Genomic DNA, 18,557 nt, shown 5'->3' on the forward strand with positions numbered 1-18,557 from the left:
CATATGTGCATGGGGTGATAAGCTGGAAAGGGTTTATTGTGAAGATTTAGAGCATTTTGGCTCCCTAATACAAGTGACTGGCCTGCTTGGGGCTGGGGATCACAATTTTTTAATTACCTGAGACTCTGGATTTAGATGCCCACCCTGAAAGTGGTTTCAGCATATCTAAGAGCACCTAGGCCTACATAAGGCTAGAGTGTGCATTCTGGTGGTGGAGAAATACATTCCAAATCAAAGTTATCTAGTACTTTAACTTTTTATTCATTAATTTACCTGATATGTGGTTTAGAAAACGTTGGATTCTTAGTTCCTATTCCACTTTGCAGGAAATGGTAGCTTAATGAATATGTAAAGAGCCACGATATACCCATTTTATTTTTTTAAACTTCAGACTAATTTTAGTCAGACTAAACCTGTAATAGGTTGAGGTAGTCTGCCTTGGCTGCAGGAAGGCACCTTCCCCTCATCAATATTATGGTAGGTGCCAAGTTCAAAACCACATTGCTTTGTGACTGAGAGGAAGTTGCTGTAGGAAGGAAATACTTCAAAAAGTAGGAAGTGCATGTGCACCTTGCCGCAATATTGCATATTATGGCATCACATTTTAACTGATAATGGGAGAAAATGATCAAATGTGTATTCAGTCTAGGAGGTTGTCTTATGGGTTTGTATGGCATCACTATAGTCTTTTTAGCTTAATTACTGGATGTTCATGACTCCTGCGTTTACAATCTAAAGTATAAATGCCGAACTAACACTTAGTAACCGGTCCTATAAGGTTTGAACTGGAGTAGACCTTTTATGATTCCAAGTTGATGTAAATGAATGTTCCTAAAAATGTGTTCGTTCAACAGATAAGCATTTGAAAGACCAGTTGGCACGCTTGTTAGACTGTGGGTACTTTGATCACATCCCGGCCCCTCACAATGAGATGCCAGAGGAAGAGGAAAAAAAGGGGACCACAAATACTGTGAAGCTCGATTCATCAACCAAGATAACAAATGAAATGCCTAAACTGAGTGTGTCTGGTGAGTTTGCATCCTGTTTAGTAGCTGATCTGAAATTTGATAGAAAGCAATTTTTTCCCCTACCCTTTTTTAAAAAAAAAAAAAAAAAAAAAAAGGGGTTTTATAGCAATGTCCAGTAAACAGGCTGTTCTTTTGAAACTTGTTTCACTGGTGATTTTATCACTGACGCCATGGAAGAGAAGGATAAATTTGAGGCTGCCACTTATGTTCTGGGACGTTGTCCAGGATCACCTATAGACTTTGGCTTGTTCTCCTATGTTGGTCACACCATCTTCTGGAGTTTTAAGTGTATGTTTACCCCCACCCCCACTGTTTATAGCTTGTGCCAATAGTCCTAACTTTTTTATTTTAAAATGTTTTCCAATAGCAATGTAAAAGGTCTGGCATGAAAAAAAAACATGGCTGGATACTTTTCAATTACACTTATTGAAGATACAAGAAACATAGGGCAATGAAGTCTCCACCCCCTTCAAAGTAGTCCCATTGGGACCTCGCACAGTTCTGTGTCTCTTCCAATGTTCAAAACACTGCAGCTGCCACATCTTAGGTCTGAAGTCTGTTCCCTTTTAACAGTGATTTTAGTTTTGGGAAAATCCAGAAGTTGCAGGGTGCCAAATCTGGGCTGTAGGGGAGCAGTGTCACTTGGGTGTGTTTCGCCAAAAAACTGCATGAAATGTAATGCATGGGCGGGTGCGTTGTCTTGATGAAGCTGCAAATCTCCAGTTACCCATAGCTGTGGCCGGTGGTGTTGTACCTCTCAACCGGTGAATACTGAGGTACTACTCCTTGTTTGTCCTAGAGGAGCGTACTTGTGATGGACAACACCTACCCAATCAAATAACATGGCCTTGATCTCGCTGTGACTTCGCCTTTGGGTGTGGGAAAACCAGGTGACTTCCATTGGGACGACTGGGCCTTTGTTTCCGGATCATAGCCTTAGACCCACAATTCATCTCTGGTTATGACCTTCATCAGAAAATCTAGTTCATTTGTAGCAGTTTGACGCAAGTCATTAGCAACTGCAGCACGATGTTCCTTCTGCTCTGGTGACCGAAGCTGCGGAGTGGATTTTTGCCTAAAACGCAATGTGACTAGTCCACTGAAGTCTGTTCATGAATGTGCATTCCAGTCTATTCTAATTGGCTACCAGGTTACATAGATACGGTGAAAACCATTCTCGTTTATTAATAATGGCTGGACTTTTTCCAGCCAGACCGCCGTGTTTTTCTTAATTGCTTCCTTACATGATCTAAAGTAAAGCAAGTCGGACAACTTCCCCCACCCCCCCCCCCCCCCCCCCCCCCCCCCCCCCCCCCCCCCCCCCCCCCCCCCCCCCCCCCCCCCCCCCCCCCCCCCCCCCCCCCCCCCCCCCCCCCCCCCCCCCCCCCCCCCCCCCCCCCCCCCCCCCCCCCCCCCCCCCCCCCCCCCCCCCCCCCCCCCCCCCCCCCCCCCCCCCCCCCCCCCCCCCCCCCCCCTTGCATGAATACTAACAAAGTAAAGGCTAACCTAATGTTGCAGACAAGACTGAGACAAGACGCATAATTCATTACATAAGTGATAGCTGACCGACTTCTCATTGGAACATTAAAACACAAATTAACTTCTATAATTTTAAAAGTACAGTACTTGCATTGCAGGGTTTGCATAGTTCTTTAATAACACCCCAGCTATTCACGGCCGACCAAAAGTATCAACTGATACTCTATTGACACTTTAGTGATTAGCTTACTAACAGTATGCATTCTGTAGAAGAGTAGTTCATCGTTCAAATCTGCACTCACTAAGCTGAAACAATGAAAATACAGACATTGTCTAAAACTGTTTAGACGGAACCAAGCTGTAAAGTGCGAGGAGACATTTTTGAGTTGGCCATATTTTCTTTCTCTGCATGGTTAATGATACATTAGTTTGCACTGCATTCCTATTCAGTCTGTCTTTAATGACTATCTTCCCATTGCAATAGCACCTATAGCAATGAAGTGTTTATAGAGGTTAGTCTAGAATTGCATGTGCTCTTCACTGCCCAGAGAGCTAGATCCTTTACAGTACATTGTTTTAGTAGATCCACAAAGGATGCCATCACCTTTCTTACATACAATATAGGACCAAGTGGACAACAGTAGAGGAAATTGTGTTAAATGCCAAACTATAGTCTAGATAGTATTTTCACATAAACTCCTAAGGTCTTCACCATGCAAAATGACCTGTGTCTGAACACTTCAATGCGCAGCTGGGATTTATCATTTTCACAGGTAGATCCTAGGTGGTTTGGGTGGGTGGCCACATTTCATCCCTAACCCTAAACACACTGCTTGGAGACATCCTCAGACTGAGGAAGAACTGCTTTCCAAATAAGGATAGTGCCTAGTGCTACATGATTCTATATTAATTCTCCTATAAGTTTTTGATAGTCATTAAATATGCATAATTAGACTTGTATTGTGCAGTCTTGGAGTTCAGCAAACAAGCATTTCACTATATATTGTATGTGACAAATTCAAATTTGATTTGAATTTCATGTGTTTAACAGGACCCCTATTGAGGCTGAGCTATTAATCCATTGCAAGGTTTTAGAAGCATATTATAGGTGTTAAAGTAGAAAGTAAAGATTTGACAAATGCAAAGAATCTTACTATATTAGTTCATAACCTTATTATTCTTTTAATATTTACTTGTCTGTCATTATCTTCTCTGTATATTACTGTATATGGCTTAACAGCTTAGAATTGTAATACTTTTGTAACTTTAAGTGGTTAGAATGGAAAAGGAAAGGTTCATGTTTCCGTGAAACAAATTTTAAAATTGCAATACAATTCTCAGGTGTGAACACTGTCAAATACCTCACTGGACACACAAGGCATTCTCTATTGAAGAAAATTGATTTACTACACGTGTCAAAGGTGGATGCTGGAGTTTTTTTGACAGCGATCCTACTATATATATAAAATATGGGCTAAAGCTTTGAATGTCTGTTCAATTGCCATCTCACTGTTACATGTTTGATCTAACTGGAGGTCTCTGGGACCAGAGTTTCCCTAGCAGCATTTAGTGAACGTCTGTGGGCAATCAGCCCAGGCTGTGATGCTATTCCATCATGGAGGGGTGTGCCATTGAACCCTCATTTACTTTGTCAGACCTCCCAAAGAATCGCAGGTTGAAGCCCATGAAGATATGGGGAGAATGTGATCATTCCACGTGAGCCTGAAGTTATTTGCTTCCAGCCAGTTTTATACATCTTGTGAAAAGCAGTTACTTATTGTGACTGGCTCTTAACGTTGAATATTTCTGCAGCATGAAAAGGATATTAACATGTGTCACTAAAATTAGCCCTTTATTTGAAAATAAGAAATCAGTTTTCCAGATTTTATACCTTATCGGATACAAAGGAGTTGCATCAAGCTGAACCATCCTAATTTTCAGTTTTGCGACAAGACTGGTGCCTTTTGTTAAATGGCAGTAGTTTTGCCCAGCTCAATGACAAACTTGGCACACTGTCTTATCTAATGAGTAAGATGTGCTCTGATGTTTAATGGGCACAGTAAAGTGTTATGCAGCCCTATTTGTCATGGCTTTGACATGGCAGATGCCTGTTATATAAGAGCTGTGTACATTGGTCAAATTAATAAGCAAAGTTGGCACATTCCCATATCAAATGAATGAAATTAGATGTTTAACGGGCACTACAGAGGGTTAGATGGCATTCAGCTACACTTTTTTTTGAGAAGATCTCTGTTAAATTGCAGTTAAACTTTGGGTGCATGGGTCAAGTGGACTGGCAGATTTCATTCCCATATATCTAATGAACAGATTTCAATATGATGTTCAACTGGCATTATAAAGGGGTTATATGTCATTGATGTACTTAATTTTCAGAGGAAAGTGAATACCTTTGTTAAAGTGCAGTTACGTTTTGCTGTCCCAGTTCAGTTACATGGGTCAGGCTGACTGGCAAACTTGGCAGTGAAGGAAAATAACTGATGTTTAATGGGCACTGTAAAAGGTTAAATGTTGGACCACCCTGGTTCAGATTTGAGAAAATGTAGATGCCTTTAAGTTGCAGTTGAGTTTTGCACAGACCAGTGTGAGTACAGTACCTGTCTGAAATTAACTGGCAAATTTGTCATATTCCAATTTTTAATGACTAGGAGTAACTTTGTTTAACGGGCACAGTAGACCGTTGTGCAGCATTTTGCCACCCTTATTTTCATAGCTTTGTGACAAGATTCCTATAAGTTGCAGTTGAGATTTGTCTGGCCCAACGTGAGTTCAGTGTTCAAATTGGCCGGCAAACTTGCCATATCCAATAAATAGGATTCACTGTGATGCTTAATTTCCATTGTAAAGGGTTAAAAGGCACTGGACCACCCTAATTTTAATAACTTTGACAAGATGGATGCCTTTTTAAAATTTTGGGAGTTCTCTTCTCCCAACATAGTTACATGGGTCCTACTGACTGGGAAAGTTGGCACACTGTAATCTGATGAATGAGATTTGATATTTAATTGGCATAGACAAAAGAGAAGGCTTTATGCTTCCTGGGGGAGGCTCCAGCTTCTCTGTAACTCTGCTCAGGATAAAGTGCGTGTAGAAATTGGACAGATGCATGGATAAAGACACAAAATGAAAAATAAAAGTATTGTCAAATGTGACACTAAAATCACATGACCTGCAAGTAAATTACACTCAGTCATTATATAAAGTTTAAAATGCACAGCTGTTAATTTCATGCTTTTTATTGTTACTTGCATGTTGTCGTTGTTTAATTTCATTGTCGATTTTGTTTTGAGTTTTGCCCTTTGGCCCCACTGTAAAGGGGCCAAGTATGAAGTAGGATCACAGTCAAAAATAGCTTAAGTATTCTACCTTTATGGCATATGCTTAGTAACAAATCGATCGTTTCTACCTCTAACTGTCTTGTGCATCCAATGACACATTTTTGACAGCTTGTTCACACCTGAGAATTGCTTGCTACTGAAAATTACAAGTACAACTTTCAGAAGCACAAGCATAATTGACATGTAAATTAGATTAAAAGTTAATTTTGACAACTGTCTTACTCAATACTCTGAGCCATAAGCCATTTACTTATTGGAAATTACATAACTGGCATGGTGGTGCAGTGGTAGTGTTGCTGCCTTAAAGATGACCAGGGTTCATGTTCAGGGTCTTCCCCTGTCCGTTTCCTCCCACTGTTTAAACACATGCAGGGTTAGGTGAATTGGCAACACTAAATTGGCCCTAGTGTGTGTGTGTGTGTGTGAAGGGGGGGGTGGTGTGTGGTTTCATCCTGCAATGGACTGATGCTCTGTCCAGGGTTTCTTCCTGCCTTGTGCCTTATACAAGCTGGGTTAGGCTCCAGCACCCCCTGTGACCCTGCTCTGGATGAACAGTTAGAAAATGACATGATTGTTTTTGTTTTAGTCTTAATATCATGGTCCTAAGAAAATACCCATTAATATTGTTGTTGCTTTCGTCAAATTTGTGCTTTTGTTTCTTATCAAGCTTTGATAAAATTCTGGACAGATTAAACACTGGCTGTCTAGGAGTATTCACAACTGCCTTGTATTTCTGTTGCAACTCCTTGCTCACTGTTATAGGACTGTTTTGGGTGTATTGTGCTGCTTGGCATTCCAGAGGATTGGAACTCTTAAGTGTTTGATCTTTGTGTCCTTTAGGATGGAAAGGTTGGGAAGGATTTTAAGTGGGGAAACAATTCAATGTCTTAATGTGCATATTATAGCAGTGGAAAATGTAGACATCTGAAAGTTACAGGTATTGCTCTGTGCACCTGCTCCACCTTGGAGAATGATTTCTAAAAACAAAGATCCTGTATGGTTGTGGCTCTCTGTCATGAGGTTAGTGCTTTCACATCTTGGTTCCTTGGTCAGATTTTGCATTTTTGAATAATCACTGGTTAAAAAGCAGTGATTAATATCACTTAAGACAGTCCTGTTTCATTTCTTCTATAGTAAGACCTAAATACTCGGAATTCTGATCCACAGAATGAACATTATTGTAGCTGCTAAGGTCTTAGCAAGCTAAGGGGGCACTGTATTAATGTGATGGAGAAAAACTAAGTAATATGTATTAATAGGCTAATTCCTAGTATGAGTTTGCATACATTTATAAAGCCAATAGATTGTGTAATAAATCGCCACTTTAAGGTATATAGGAAATAAAAAGTTTTACATGTTGCTGTTTATCTAATCCTATTCAAGGGAAGTTTTTTTCTTTTTCTCCAATGTTACATAAGTTATTTTTGACCGGACAATTTCATTGATAACCTTAAGTCTTGTAAATATAATACAATTGCCTTTTCAGACCCTGCTCTTATTTTACACTTGAATCACTGTGCTACTAATACAAGTCATCTGACAATTAAATCCTTAAACTAATGAAGTCTTCACCCTATAAAATTTAATAGTCAGTTTAATAATCTGTCCAATGCAAACTCTGCTACTGGAATGCTATGATAAAATGTCCATTGTAAAGAATTTAATCAAAGAAATGGAGCAAGCTTTAGTCACCTCACTCTTACAAACAGGGTGAAAAAGGCTCATAAAATTCTAGCCTGACAAGTGTAAAACAGATTGGTTCCAGCTATGTTGATGAAGTTACTTAATGAACATATTGCTTGTTTATCCACTTTAATGGGAAAGGTCATGGCAATGATTTCCTCTAAATTAGAACTAATACCACTTGATATACTGCTTTTGCAGGATCTAGGGAAACCACTGAGGCTCCTCAACATTTAGATGCTTTAAGTAGGAAAGCTGGGCATCCAAATGGCTATCCAGTGGAGTGTGTAGACTTTAAAAAAGCAGTCAAATTAGCATTCTTAACACTAGCTATGTTTGAGGAATCTAGTGACCCTATTCTTCCCCCATGCTCTGCTAGATGTGTGTGTGTGTAACTTAAGACCCAAGCATGGCATAAAATGCATTGTAAACTTTAATATGCAAGTCACATTTCTTAGAAAATACTAGCAATACAAGTTTCCCCATATTAATCAGACATTCATTTGGTTTATACTCTCACAGAACCATCTGTACCAACTCCACAAAAGAATGACCTTCCTATTCGAGAGGTGGGTTTGTTTACATATTTTTTTCCTTCAGATTTTAACTTTTTCCTAATTATAGAATGCCACAAATTCCAATTTTTATTATTCAGCATTCACCTACTAGGTTTTAACTTTACCATTGTTGGTAGTTTATTAATAGACGCTACCAGCCAGAAACAGAGTATAAAGTTCAAGAACAGTCAGAAAAATCTTGGAAGACAAAGTTGTCAACAGTGAATCAAGAACCTCCCGATTCATGGGAGATGCAGCTTCTTGATGATGATTCGCCACCACCACAGCCTTCACCCCCTAAACAATGGAGAGCTGCTGCCACACTTGTGCCAAAGGATGCAATGGAACTAAAGGGATGCATTTCAGAACCAAAGCTGGTACGATTTTTGGCTTTGTTTGAGAACTAATGTACATATTCAACATTTTATCAGACTTCGTATGACTGTTCCTATGGCCCTAAGCCAGTTGACTGTGGATTCATTTCCACATATTAGAATGTTTTTGAATACCTGTGTAGGATTTAGCATTCTCATGCCTTCTAAGTCTGGCTTGGAATATATTTTTTGCAAGAGGCTTTTAAATAGGGTAGTTCTCTTGATAAATTAGACTGCAAGTTGTATTAATGCATTTTGTAAGTTGTACCATGTTATGCTTTGAGACCTTGTTCATAAGGTCCATACAATCCTCCATGATCAAATTTTAGCATCCATAAACCTTCTTGTACAAGTGTTTTTTGTTCTTAAGCTATAAAAGTGGGTCCAAGGCTTCAATGCACCACCTTTGTTAGGCTTATGGGTACTTCATATGCTACATCTAAAGTGTCCTCGAATGTTTTTAGCTCATCACTAAATTATCCAACTCTTGGTTTTAAGTAGATTTCAGAGGAATTTGTGCAGAAGGTTGCAGTGGTTGGAACCCCTGCCTCAAGTTTGAGGCTCACTTTAAATCTTAACTGATTGCTGTTTGTCTGCATGTGAAATCTGTTAGCATTCCCTGAAATATTCGGATTTTTTTTCCCAGGTATTTGATTTTGTAAAGAAATCCCAAATGAAACGTAAAGTTAGTCGGGAACCAAGTTGATCCATTGTGTGCATGAGTAAGCCTTCTGGTACACTCACCTCTTCCAAGGCTGGTTATTTATTTTCGCCTCATGCTGTGAGAATGGCCATTAGCACTGCCCTGCCTTAAATGAATAAAGCAAGTTCATGAGTGGATGGATTTTTAACAAGGCTCCTTCCTGCTATTTGGCAAAACCTTTAATATGGGTTCACTCATGTTAGTCAATGTTCATCATTTTCCATGATACAGACCAATGAAACTTTGATTTAAATAAGATCAGATGGCTTACTAGCAGTACTTAAGGATTGCTAATGAGGTAGAAGGTATTGTCTTTAATGGTTTCAGCATTGTTGCAGCTCCCAAAGCCACTTAATATCTAAATCAAAACATCCCAAATACTGGATTTGCCCCTCCTTTTTGTAATACGTTTTAAGAACATGGCCTCGAAGTTCATTTACCTGCCAAACTGACCATGGTATGGTTACTAGTAGTGGACTGCTTACTACCATAGCTTGTCAGTCTTCCGCTATGCAAGTTAGATGGTTTAAAAGTTGATAAACTGAAGTTCATTACCTATCAGATCTGTAGTAGGTCTCTTGTTCTTGAAGTAAAACTGATCCATATCCTGGCGACCTAGTTTTGGCTACATGGACTTCTTTATAAATGCTGCTAAATCTGGATGTTGGATTGAACTAAACATTTATGTATATGTAATTGTATGTATGCTGTTTCAAACATTTGACTCTTATTTCATTTCATAGAAACGTGGACGGAAGCCTAAAGCTGAACAAGTTAAAATGGTGAAGACTGCTATATTTGCTTTTGGTGAAGTATAATCCTTTTGGTAGATTAAAAAATACACAATGGCAAGGCACCAGCTGAAAGATCTAGTCTAGAAATTGAAGTGGCTCTCTTTGACATTAGTCACTGGTAAAGATGTTTGACAGGGTGCCAAATGTCACTATTGTGTGTAATAAGGTCAAATTGCTTTAAAATTTCAGTTTTACAGCGTATACTTTATAAACATTTTAGTATACCAAATACAAATATTAAAAGTAAGATACGAAGCATGGAAATTTCTTGTAAAGCTACACTTAAAAATCCGCAAGTGTAGACTGCCTAATAGCATCCTATTTTGTTACCCTTACTGCCAGCTAAACTGGTGGTGTACCTTTTGCACTTGGAGGATTCATTTTTCTTGCCATTTTTATTTCAGCAGACACAAAAGAGAACCAGTTCTCCTATTGCAGTATTCAACTCTCCTTCTTCCATTCCAAAAGATCCTCTTTTGAGAAAAGAGAAACTGCAAGACTTGATGGCAGAGATTCAAGGATCCTTCAGTTTTATGCAGGTAACCCTTTTGGTCTTGGTTTTAAAGTCTCCAGGTGTCTAACCACAACAGTGTGAATCCAAGTAGTGTTCAGTGGCCCCATACTTAACAGACCAAACTCCAACATCCTAACTGTTATGTCTGTAGACGAAGACTTCAAAAGTGGTGCATTAAATCAATTGCAAGTTAAATGTACTTTTACAGAAAGGTCACTTTGATAGGTACATTTTAAGTTTAGCTAATGGCTTGTAATGCCTAAATGCAGCACCACAGGCAGCCAATGACTAGTGCTCTTCATCGCACAAGACACCATTTTCAGAAGCTTTTGACTTCCTAGGTTAAAGAATTTGTAACCATTGCTAAAATATGGTCATTCTATAGGACAAAGTAAACTATTCAAACTGAACTTAAAAGTAACACTTCTGTTAGTGTAAAGCATAATGCATGTTGAAACTCGGTTTAACTTTTGGCCCAGATTTAGTTCAATGGAAGACTTAAGACATTAGTACTTCTGTTGGACAGATTTAAGTCAAATGTTTGCATGCCGAAGAATGTTGCACAAAATACTTTAAGGTAATAGACTTCAGTTAAACTTTACAAAGTTTCTTTACTTTGTCTCCAGTAGTGAAGAGTTGTAATTGTAAAAAAAACTTCCCAGCTCAATTTTCCAATCTGGAGATCCAGCAAGCATTTTCATTTTATTGATCTATTGGGAGAAGCTAGTGTTATCCTGGGAGAACTTGGTGTGTAAGGCTATTCCCAGGGTGGGCACACATTCTTGTACATATTTGCTAAATTTTAAGGTTGCTGAAACGTAAACTCCATGTGCTCAGCCTTTTCAATACTTGGTGTACCCTTGGAGAGGAAGGATAAAACCAAGCATTTTGAGATGTTCTTGGCAAAGCTTACCAAAACTTTTAGTAAACTTTTTTTCAACAAGTAAATCTGTAATTATGTGCAACACACAAGTACCAAGACATTTACATAAATACAGTAGAAAAGGTATGTCAGTCTACTGCTGTTCTGATGCAGGTTTAGTACACATTCTTTGTGTAAACACCGCAGTTATTGTGTGTGGTATGTTTTTTGAGACAGTTACCAAAGCAGTCTGATACAAACAGGCTAGTACAAGAGCTTGTTGGCAACATTTTTTTTTTTTTTCTGTTGCAGGAGCATGAAAGGGTAGAAGGTCAGTGCCTGACTTGCACAGTCAACATTGCCCATTGTGGTGTGGGGAGGCTACTGCAGCAAGGCTTGGTGACTTCCACATTTCCCCTAACACAAACTGACAGTTGCCATGATGTAAACCATGCTTAGGGGGCAATATCTTGCTTGTCCTTGTACTATGGCAATTTTCTTTTTGTTATGCAGTTGTCGTAACATGCCAAAGCTTCACAGAATTCAGAGGGCATATAATGCCGGTTCGACTGCATCAGTTTCACTTTCATTGTGAACGTGTGACCAGTTCCCAGTTATCACTAACACTCGTTTTGAGCAATAGTTCATTTTAAGTTCATTCTGCCTTTAAGGCTCTTGTTTACCATTTGTGTTTTTAGTTGGAGGTTCTGCCTCATTCATTGAGTTACCTTAAAATGGTGTAATGCACAGAAATTTTGCAACATGATTTTATCCACTTGATGGCAGCAGAATACTGTCCTGAGTGTTGCATGAGCTTAATGTAAAGTAAATCTTTACAAGTCATCCAGAGTTGCTCAGAATTGTATGCAATTAGTTTACCATGAGTCAAAGACACACTTGGGGTTAATGCTAAGGATGTTAAGTGATTTTTTTTTTTTTCCCTTTTCTGGTTAGACATGGTTCCTATTTTGCTGTGGAGAGAAAATATGCTGACGCATGAGGGAAACTAATCAGTCTGCACTTTTTAAGTGTTATAAAAGGTGGAATTTAAATTCAGCCTATTTTTTTATTATTGTAGGAGGTTTTGGTCAAACAGTATGGAAATTCATGTATCAGTCATAAATACAAAACTAGACTTGATGCACCTTTTAAACTCTTCATGGCATCCTGAAGCGTGATCAAATCATGTGGTATGTAATGAATCCCACCCCTACTTAGTGTTTCTGTATATATGGAGTCCTTGTGCAGATGATACTGCTATTGAAATGATGGGGTGTATGTTAGTCAATGCATGTCAAACAAGCGGCCTGCAACAGAAATCTGTGCGGCCCACATGACAGATCCTAGTTCGCACTAAACTTGTACAAAATGATTACTATCGTTTGTGATTGAATCATTCTGCATCTTTGGCGTTATTTATTGACTTCTGCCTTCTGACAAAAGCACGTTTTCCCATGGCATTACATTACCGGAAATGTTATCTGCTAGTATAGTTGCAGCCTTGATACCCTAGGCATGACACTGCCCCTTTGAAGTAAACTTAGTAAAGTGAAATTTGATTTTTGGAGGATTTGTTTTCCAACTTGAGTTACTGAGCAATTAATGCAGTGAGCGTTTTCGTGATTTCAGTTCACACGAACAGGACTTTACGCTGTTTCCGTCACCATACTCTTACAATGTTGAGAATGTGCCTTAGAATATCCAAATAGAATTGATTGAACTGCAGTCAGATTGTATTCTGAAGGCAAAATACAACGAAGTTGGTGTGCCAGGCTTGTATGCTTACCTGCCACCCTTGTATGTGCAGATCCGTAAGTTGGCATCAAGAGTACAGTAATCCCTTGCTACTTCGCGGTTCACTTTTCGCGGATTCACGACTTCGCGGGTTTTTAAATACAAGTGATTGCCCGCCTATCGCGGAAGTTATGTTCCAGACCCATCAGCAACAGGAGAAAATCCGCGATATAGAAAGACCATATAAATATTTTTATAGTTTAAGCCTTAAAATACCCATCCCACATGCTTTAAACACATGTAAACTTATAAAACACACTTTAACACATATGATATGTGGATGTTGGGCTAAGGATATGAGTAACATCTCACTATTATAAAACATTTTAACTTCACGCAAGACAGTGAGACAGGAAAATAGGTGCTGTACAGGCTTTTAAATTATTGACAGGCAGAGCGACGAGCAGCGCCAAGCCTGCACAAAGTCCACTTCTCCTTAGCGTTCATTCAGCTCCCCACCCCCTTGACAATGCGAAGTGGCAGGAGCGTACTGCACCTCCGGGGAGGAGGGTTTGAGCGAACGTGCGTTCAGCCCTCACACACCCCCCCACTCCTCCTCCTCCTTCCGAACGCGCAGAGCGACAAGCAGGCATTTTGGCAGAAGCAGCACAAAGTCCATTTCTGCTCCGCGTGAGTTCAGCTACCCCCCTTCACAAAGCGAGTGCAGACACATCGACGTCTGATCGCTGCGTGCAGTGTTGGTCTGCAGTGTTTAAGAATGTAGAAAGTGTTTAAGAGCATAGGAAGTGTTTTATAAGAGTGTGGGAAAGGTTAACAAGAGTGAGAGAGGTTTATAAGAGTGTAGAAAGGGTTTATAAAGCCTTAAAATATGTATAAATAATAAAATATAGGTCGCTACTTTGTGGATTTTCACCTATCGCGGGGGGCTCTGGAACGTAACCCCCGCGATAGGTGAGGGATGACTGTACTGTATGTTCGGAAGCACTTACCTTTTGTGAGCAATTGTTTTCATTAATGAAAGCTACCAAAACCCCACATCGCTCAAGACTTACTGTCGTGCAGCTGCAACTTTTATGAGGAATGAAAGGTGCTCAAGATTTCAAGCCTGATATTGATGAACTGGTTACAAACATGAGATGCCGGGTGTCGGGACAAAAGAAATAGATCGGACTGTAAGACTCCTATATAAGGACCTAGCTAAGACTCTAATTGTACGCTGTTGTTCGGAGATTGTATAGAAATTGCTTTTCTTTAAACTTTAAGTGTTACATTTTTTAAAGTTTTCAGTATTGGAAAGAAAGCTACAGTAAATTTGTATAGTATTTGTTAGTGTGGCCTGCTGACGCGCACATGGCAGTCAAAGTGGCCCACCAGTGGGTAGTTATTGACATGCCTGTTAGTCGGACATGGTTCCTCCCTGTGTGGATAGCGCTTTGAGTACTGAGAAAAGCTCTATATAAATGTAATGAATTATTATTATTATGTAAGTAAGAATTTCATTGTGCTCTTAATGTGTGGAACTTTCATGATATGTTTTTTTTCTTTTTCTCAATAGTGGAATGTAATCTTGTTGATGCTGGAGCCTACTAAGATGATGCACTGTATATATGGGGCCAAGTCTGCTTTTAATGCGATTCTCATGGTGTAGTCCTGTTGGGATCATTTCAAATGTCCATAAGTCTAGCATGTCTGAACTGCACTGCCATTTGCAAGTGACTCAGTTGTAGGACATTAAGTTTGCTTAGGAAGTTGTGTGTAGTTGGGTTTTTAATATAAACTCTTAATCTTTTGCACCTTACCTGCAAAGTGCCTTTTATAAGCAAGGCATACAGCTTATTATATGTGCAAATTTTAAGTGTACTGTACCACAGATACAAGAACATTTTGGTTACCATTAGAATATAACTGATGCTTGGGCTCCCTCTACAGTCCCCCATTAATGCAGTTCTGGCAGGTTGACCTTTTTATTGGTTTTACAGAATGGCAGCTTGCCAAACAGTTCAATAAAAATGCAGTGCATGTTTTGTAGAAACAAAACCTGATGAGCTTTGGAATATGCTGATATTGTTCCTTCCCTCGTTCTCCCTTTTTGCATTTACTTTCCCTGCATCATGGATTAACTTCATTATATTGAAACTGGAATGTTCCTTAACATTACTAAGTTGTGTGCACTGCATTTGATTTTTGGCAGCTTTAGGTGGGACAGTTGACAATCCTCCTCCTATTCCTAGTCTAATTGGAGTAGTTCAATAGTGTTCCAAGAACACATTCAGCAGAGATTTAAATTTTGTCTGCTACTTTGCAGCACAGTGTTCCTTTTACCAGGACATCCATGCCTACATCCATTCTTCAGGATGATATGGGTGTGTGGAGGTGTGGTACCTATGGCTTTCAGACAACAAATGTAATATAAACCTCATTTTGAACCATTGAAAGGGCTATGTTCTCTATACTTTGGATGTTTTTATGGTCTTTGGACATCCTACTGAGTCAGAGGCTTTTTATGAGCCAGTTTACCAAGAAAAAAAATTTAGGTCGACACTACTTTGAAACTGGTACTTGTCCTAGTTACTTGTGTAACAAAGTATTAACTTTAAAAATATTTGGACAGCTTTTCGTTAAAGCTTTAGCATTTCTCCAGGCTAGATATTCCTATAGCCAGAGGGACGGACTTGAGGTTTATATAGTATGTAACTAACCACTCAATTCAACATCGAACATTCCCCAGATGCACACTGCAGGGCTACTCTTTCAAAAATCTTGATGTTCAGCAGGTAGATGCACAGCTTTGAACTATGCTTTAAAGAATAAAATTGGTATTTTTAAAATCAAAGTTCGTTCTTCACAAATGTTGTGGTATATGCATTTGCCATCCACAACTGTTCTAAAGTGGGGTGTTGTCTTTAAAGTTTGACATCTTGCCTTTACTGGTACTTTACCGTGGAGGCTAATGGGGTAGTGGAAAATAAAAGCTTCTTGAATACGTCCAAGACAGTTGTCAAGTATTGATCCATGTCTAGTGATTACACACACATTGTAAGATGCATTTCATTTTTTTGTTCAAAAATATATCTAACCATTTTAAGACTAGTTAACACCATTTCCGTGTTTCCTCTGCAATAGCCTTTCACCCCAGCTGCCCCATATCCCCAGGTGTGATTTCCTTTTAAGGACCAAATCACTTTTTGTGTGTGTGCAACATGGTGGTTTTGATTTACTGCAGTATTTATGTAAAGACACACCAGCAAATAGAAAAGGTATCTTATAACAAGAGGGAAATACCAGGATTATGGGAGTGATTTCCAGATCCCTTTTATCACAAACGTGTCAAACACTGCAGGTATTCTTATTGGAACATTTTTTCAATTTTAAAGCTTTTTTGGTGGTGCCAGTGTCCTATTAGCCTCTTTTATAAAGTGCCAGTGATGGCAGTATAATTATTAAAAAATTAAGTGTGACAAATGCACATATAACATGTTTGTGAGTAAACTTTGACTTGAAAAATACAAAACTTTATTTGAAGAAAACATTGCATACAATCAAACTGATTGATGTAGCACAACAAATGACTTCAAAGTAGAAAAAAGATTTAAAAAAAAAAAAAAAAGAACCCGAAACACTAAACCCCCACCTGAGAACTTATCCTTTAAGTGATTGTTTCACTTGTTTAAAACCACCATAGGCTTTCATATCCATTTCATGCGTTGATGGATCTCAACTCCTAGATTGAGGATGTGCTTAGTCTGTTAGGAAAAAATATCCACTATATGCAAAGGGGTTAACCAATAGTATCTGGCTTGCTCATTTTAAAGTTCAGAATACCTTGCAAGCATTGCTGGATTAAATCCTATACACTTCTTTCTCAGGACTCTGATTTGGACTGTGAGAGTTCACCAAATACTAAGCCTTTAAGTCAGTCTTCTGTGCTTGCTGCCTCCACCCCCAGAGGTAAGTAGTAGACTAATAGGTTTTAAAACTGAATATCAGAAGAGCTTACTTTGATCTGTGTATATTCCAGTAGTCTTACAATGAAGGGGCACTTTTTTTGGTATTTGATACTATTAATCACTGAAAGGAAATTTTTTCACATGGTCTTTGGAGGTCAGAGCACAGGGCAGATGCATTCTTGGATTGAGCTGGGTGATTAATTGTATCAGTTTTTCAACTGCTGTCTCTAACACTAGAATTACCAGAGCCTACGAAAACTCGTAGATCCAGCCCACCTTAAATCCATTTGCACCTCTGTCAGCATCTTTTGTCCTGTAAATGTGCCGATAAAGACGAGCAGCCTGCTATTCCATCCCACCACCGCCACAACGTGCACAAACTTCTCCCAGCTCATGCCTTGATTATCTGGGAGTGAAGTGTTGGAGTTTGAGTGGAAATAATAGATCGTTATTTGGAACACATGCATGTCATGTGTTCTGTTTCTACAGTAATCTGTGTAAAAACATTGTTAAATGTTTTACATATTTTAGTAGCAAATGACAAAATGTTGGCATAAACTATATAATGTGTGAAGTCTGAAGTTCAAAGATCACATAAACACTTTCACAAAAGGTTCAAGGATGATGCAACAGCTTCTGTGGCGTAGCGGTAAGATTTGCTGACTTGTAATCAAGAGTCCCCGGTTCGATCCAGACTGCCTCCTGTATTTACTGTTTTCAGTAGTGAGCTGCTCTTATTGTTAATATTATACAGTGCACACACAAATTTGGTTTGTCTAGCAGACGGTGTACATTTTATAGGACTTGTAAAAGTTTTTTTTTTTTTTTTTTTCTCCACTTTTCTCAGTCACGATACTACCGCCCTAGGGATCCGACGCTGTTAGATTTTATTTGAAACTGGGAGTAACTGTAGATGTGAGTGGTGTTTTGAGGCAATGGAACTGGACCTTCTCTGATCTGGAGGGATAAAAGCTGACACACAAACGCTGGTGAATCTGCGTTCGCATCTCAGTCTTTATTTATTTTTTTTTTTTTGAGTGTTCCTGCTTATGCAGAGTTAGTATGCACCTTATGGTCTATGATGTCAAAAAAAAAAAAAAAAATATTGTATATTTGGAGTTATTCATTTTATGACCTGTATAGTACATTTCGGAAAATACTGGCACGGATGCAACATTATTCATATTATTCATATTCATTAGCAGAACACCGCATTCCCACCTCAACCACGCCCCCGATCTTGCCAGTCCCCACATTTCTTTTGTGGTTTCTTTTGTACTCCAGGACATGCAGAGGCAACAATAGTACAGAGAGGTCAGTTCAGCACTATATGCAATCATCACATTCAAATGTTAACAGTTCACACACACGCAAGGACCCGTCCTTACATTTACGATTTGTGTTCCTGTTACAGTGCGCACACCTCTCTATACTGTAGTTTCTATTACACACCTGAAAGAGAATATATGTGACATTTTGAAGAAATCATTTTGACCTGAATAGTA

At 39.0% G+C, this 18,557-nt stretch overlaps 1 protein-coding gene across 5 annotated transcripts in view; it reads left to right on the forward strand.

Moving 5' to 3' along the window:
• Positions 1-18,557, forward strand: part of caprin2 (caprin family member 2) — a 58,990-nt gene that overhangs the window by 13,654 nt on the left and 26,779 nt on the right. For 4 of the 5 annotated variants that reach the window (XM_028817936.2, XM_028817918.2, XM_028817927.2 and 1 more), the window contains exons 7-12: positions 855-1,028; positions 8,069-8,115; positions 8,241-8,480; positions 9,924-9,962; positions 10,379-10,513; positions 16,972-17,053. In XM_028817936.2, coding sequence (XP_028673769.1) covers positions 855-1,028; positions 8,069-8,115; positions 8,241-8,480; positions 9,924-9,962; positions 10,379-10,513; positions 16,972-17,053 — 717 coding nt within the window. The remainder of the gene's footprint in view (positions 1-854; positions 1,029-8,068; positions 8,116-8,240; positions 8,481-9,923; positions 9,963-10,378; positions 10,514-16,971; positions 17,054-18,557) is intronic. The other variant, XM_028817910.2, reaches the window with a different exon arrangement.

This window comes from Erpetoichthys calabaricus, chromosome 1, assembly GCF_900747795.2.
Source record: "Erpetoichthys calabaricus chromosome 1, fErpCal1.3, whole genome shotgun sequence".
Lineage (NCBI taxonomy): Eukaryota > Metazoa > Chordata > Cladistia > Polypteriformes > Polypteridae > Erpetoichthys > Erpetoichthys calabaricus.